At 46.3% G+C, this 2,500-nt stretch overlaps 1 protein-coding gene across 1 annotated transcript in view; it reads right to left on the bottom strand.

The window, feature by feature from the left end:
• The window catches only part of LOC116376930 (nocturnin-like), a 4,319-nt gene extending 1,830 nt beyond the window's left edge, over positions 1–2,489 (bottom strand). Inside the window, exon 1 of the mRNA XM_031838435.1 lies at positions 1–2,489. This exon is cut by the window's left edge and continues 96 nt beyond it. Coding sequence (XP_031694295.1) covers positions 1–175 — 175 coding nt within the window. The 5' untranslated portion in view covers positions 176–2,489.
• Positions 2,490–2,500: the final 11 nt, after the last annotated feature.

Genomic DNA, 2,500 nt, shown 5'->3' with positions numbered 1-2,500 from the left:
GCCTGGCCGGACGCCCCTGCAGGGCCTCTTCACACTCTCTGAGCAGCTGGTCCGGGTCACTCTCGACCATGTCCTGGTCTGGGTTCTCCTCTGGGTACGGGTCCGACTGGTCCAAGGGGGCGCTGTTCAACGACTGGGCCAACGTACCAAACAACCTGCTGCTGCTGCCACCCATTGGACAAACTGATGAAGGGAAACAAGGGACACATATGTGTGATCATTAAATGGGCTTTGTGTAGGTGTGGCAACAACAGGCGCCAGAGTTTCTGAAGACCCTGCTTTGATTCTTCTCGGTGCCATTTTCATATTGTGTCACACTACCCATGAGGCTTTGAGAGAGAGAGAGAAAGAGAAAGGAAATGGGATTGATTAGAAAGATCGACCGGAGTCTCTCTGGTGTCAAAAACAACCTTTACCCCACTAACCCAACCGGGCAGGAAGAGGAGTAGCATGAGCACCACTGAACTGAGAGAGCGTACATCTCCACTGCCAACATTAATGAAGACATGCCAACAGTCAGCACAAAGGTTGTGTTGCTTTATGGGGGCTTTGGCAGTCACAGAACATACTCACTGATGGCTGAGTGCTGGTTTTCAATACAGGCTTTCAATAGACTGGACCTGGTCTGTTCAACAAAGTCACATCACCTCTACATAAACGGCTAGCAGGGAGCTCCATCTTTAGACGGGCTATGTGGTAGAATGTTAAACAGAGGGTCATACATGCTCTTCTGTCTCCACACCAGTATCTACAACACTTTGCTGTTGTCCCAGTGACATCTCTCAAGGTTCCCGTATTCTATGGTGGTGCGTTTTATTGTTTGTGACACATTAGTAACTCTGCTTGGGTGAGTATTTGAGACGAGACAAGTGAACCAAACTACGTCCAGCCCAATACCTCGACCGGAAGCTCTCCGACCTTAAAACCAGTGTGAAATGGTCTGCTGTCTGCACCTGTACATGTAGTGTAGTGATACTATAGGATAGCTACGGAACAACAGGGAGACTAATGGAAAAACTAGCTGAACATAGTCTCTCCCCTGAATGAATTTCATGCAACTCCTTTGATGACTTTTCTACAAGCACAACTTTGGGAAACCCAGCCTCAACCTTTACTCAAAGGTTTCAGAAAGACTCTTTCACATGACCCAAAGTTCTATTAAAGGCCAACTCAAAAACCAGGACATGGCCCACACAGCCATGTGTGTGTGTGTATCAATGTAGAGGCCCATAGTGCTGAGTATCACAAAGAAGCCCTCACTGGTCAGGAGCCTATGTGATCTTTGACTGTTGATTCCTTTCCGTTGTTCGGGATATAAAGCGTTGTCTACAAAACCCCCTTTTTGTCCTTTCAACAGATGCAACCAGCTGTTTTGAAGCTTTGCCGAGTATCACAAAGTAACCTGTTGTGGAAAATTAATGCCGAATAGATTTCAAACTCTTAGCCCAGGGATGGCCCTGCAAAATGTCCCAATGACGTGTTCTTACTCTCTGATCAGACATCTTCACAACCTCCACTCGTCTCAAATGATTTTGTCTAAAACGTACTCTTCCTGTTTTGTCTCCATTTACCACTAGCCTAGTGTGTGTATGAGTGCGTGTAAGACGTGGATGAGGACGTTTCCATTGAATAAGGAAGTGGGTTTTTAATAAGAATAGGCATGTTGTCTAACAAGTGGGGACAGCAGGGTTATCTGCCCTGCCCCCCCCCCCCACACAGATGACATGTGAGCTCTGGCTGAGGATGGAGGGAAGAGAAAGACGTATCTACTGGTCCATCTGTGGGTCAGTAGAAGTACAACTGCACTGGGCTGCAACCAACAATCATCAATGAAACTATTACTTTAGGCTTAATCATTCAGCATACACAATGACGAACCTGCTCCACCACTGAGCCACACTATGATTTTTAAGTCGTGATGACATCATTTAAACTAAGCTGAAGAGGCTCTACTTGCTTTGAGTAGGCTAGTTCACAATGACAATGCCAACATGCTTATTTTCAGACTGTAGTGTTCACCATTGTTGCCACCTTAGTTTAGCATGATAACATTAGCCAATTTTGTCACAACTGAAAGTCCCATGTAAGCCGTAGAGGAACAACTTTAAAATACTTGGAACATTGAACTCATCACTTACAGCGCGAGGGGTTTCATGGCATTCCATTCAACATGAAGATATTCCAGTTAAATTGTCCTTCAGCCTACCAACCGACCTCCTGACTCATCCCTAGAAACACGGCAGCTCGACTACAAAGCTCTCATTAAAACACAACACTAACCGCGTCCTCAGCTATGAGCACACAATCAGCTCAGCTCCACTCCAACACTGTCAACTACACTACGAGCAGTGTCTCTTTGTCACGTCAGGCTAACATCACCTGTAGCAAACAATGCAGGGTTTTTCCCGACTCAAATGAGGCGGAGCTGGTATCATCCTGATCATGTGCGCGCACACACACACACACACACACACACGTGGAATTTCACATGACATGGTTA

The sequence above is a fragment of the Anarrhichthys ocellatus genome, unplaced genomic scaffold (genome assembly GCF_004355925.1).
Source record: "Anarrhichthys ocellatus isolate YVR2014 unplaced genomic scaffold, GSC_Weel_1.0 scaffold716, whole genome shotgun sequence".
Taxonomy (NCBI): domain Eukaryota; kingdom Metazoa; phylum Chordata; class Actinopteri; order Perciformes; family Anarhichadidae; genus Anarrhichthys; species Anarrhichthys ocellatus.
This window is presented reverse-complemented; position numbering and strand designations above follow the sequence as displayed.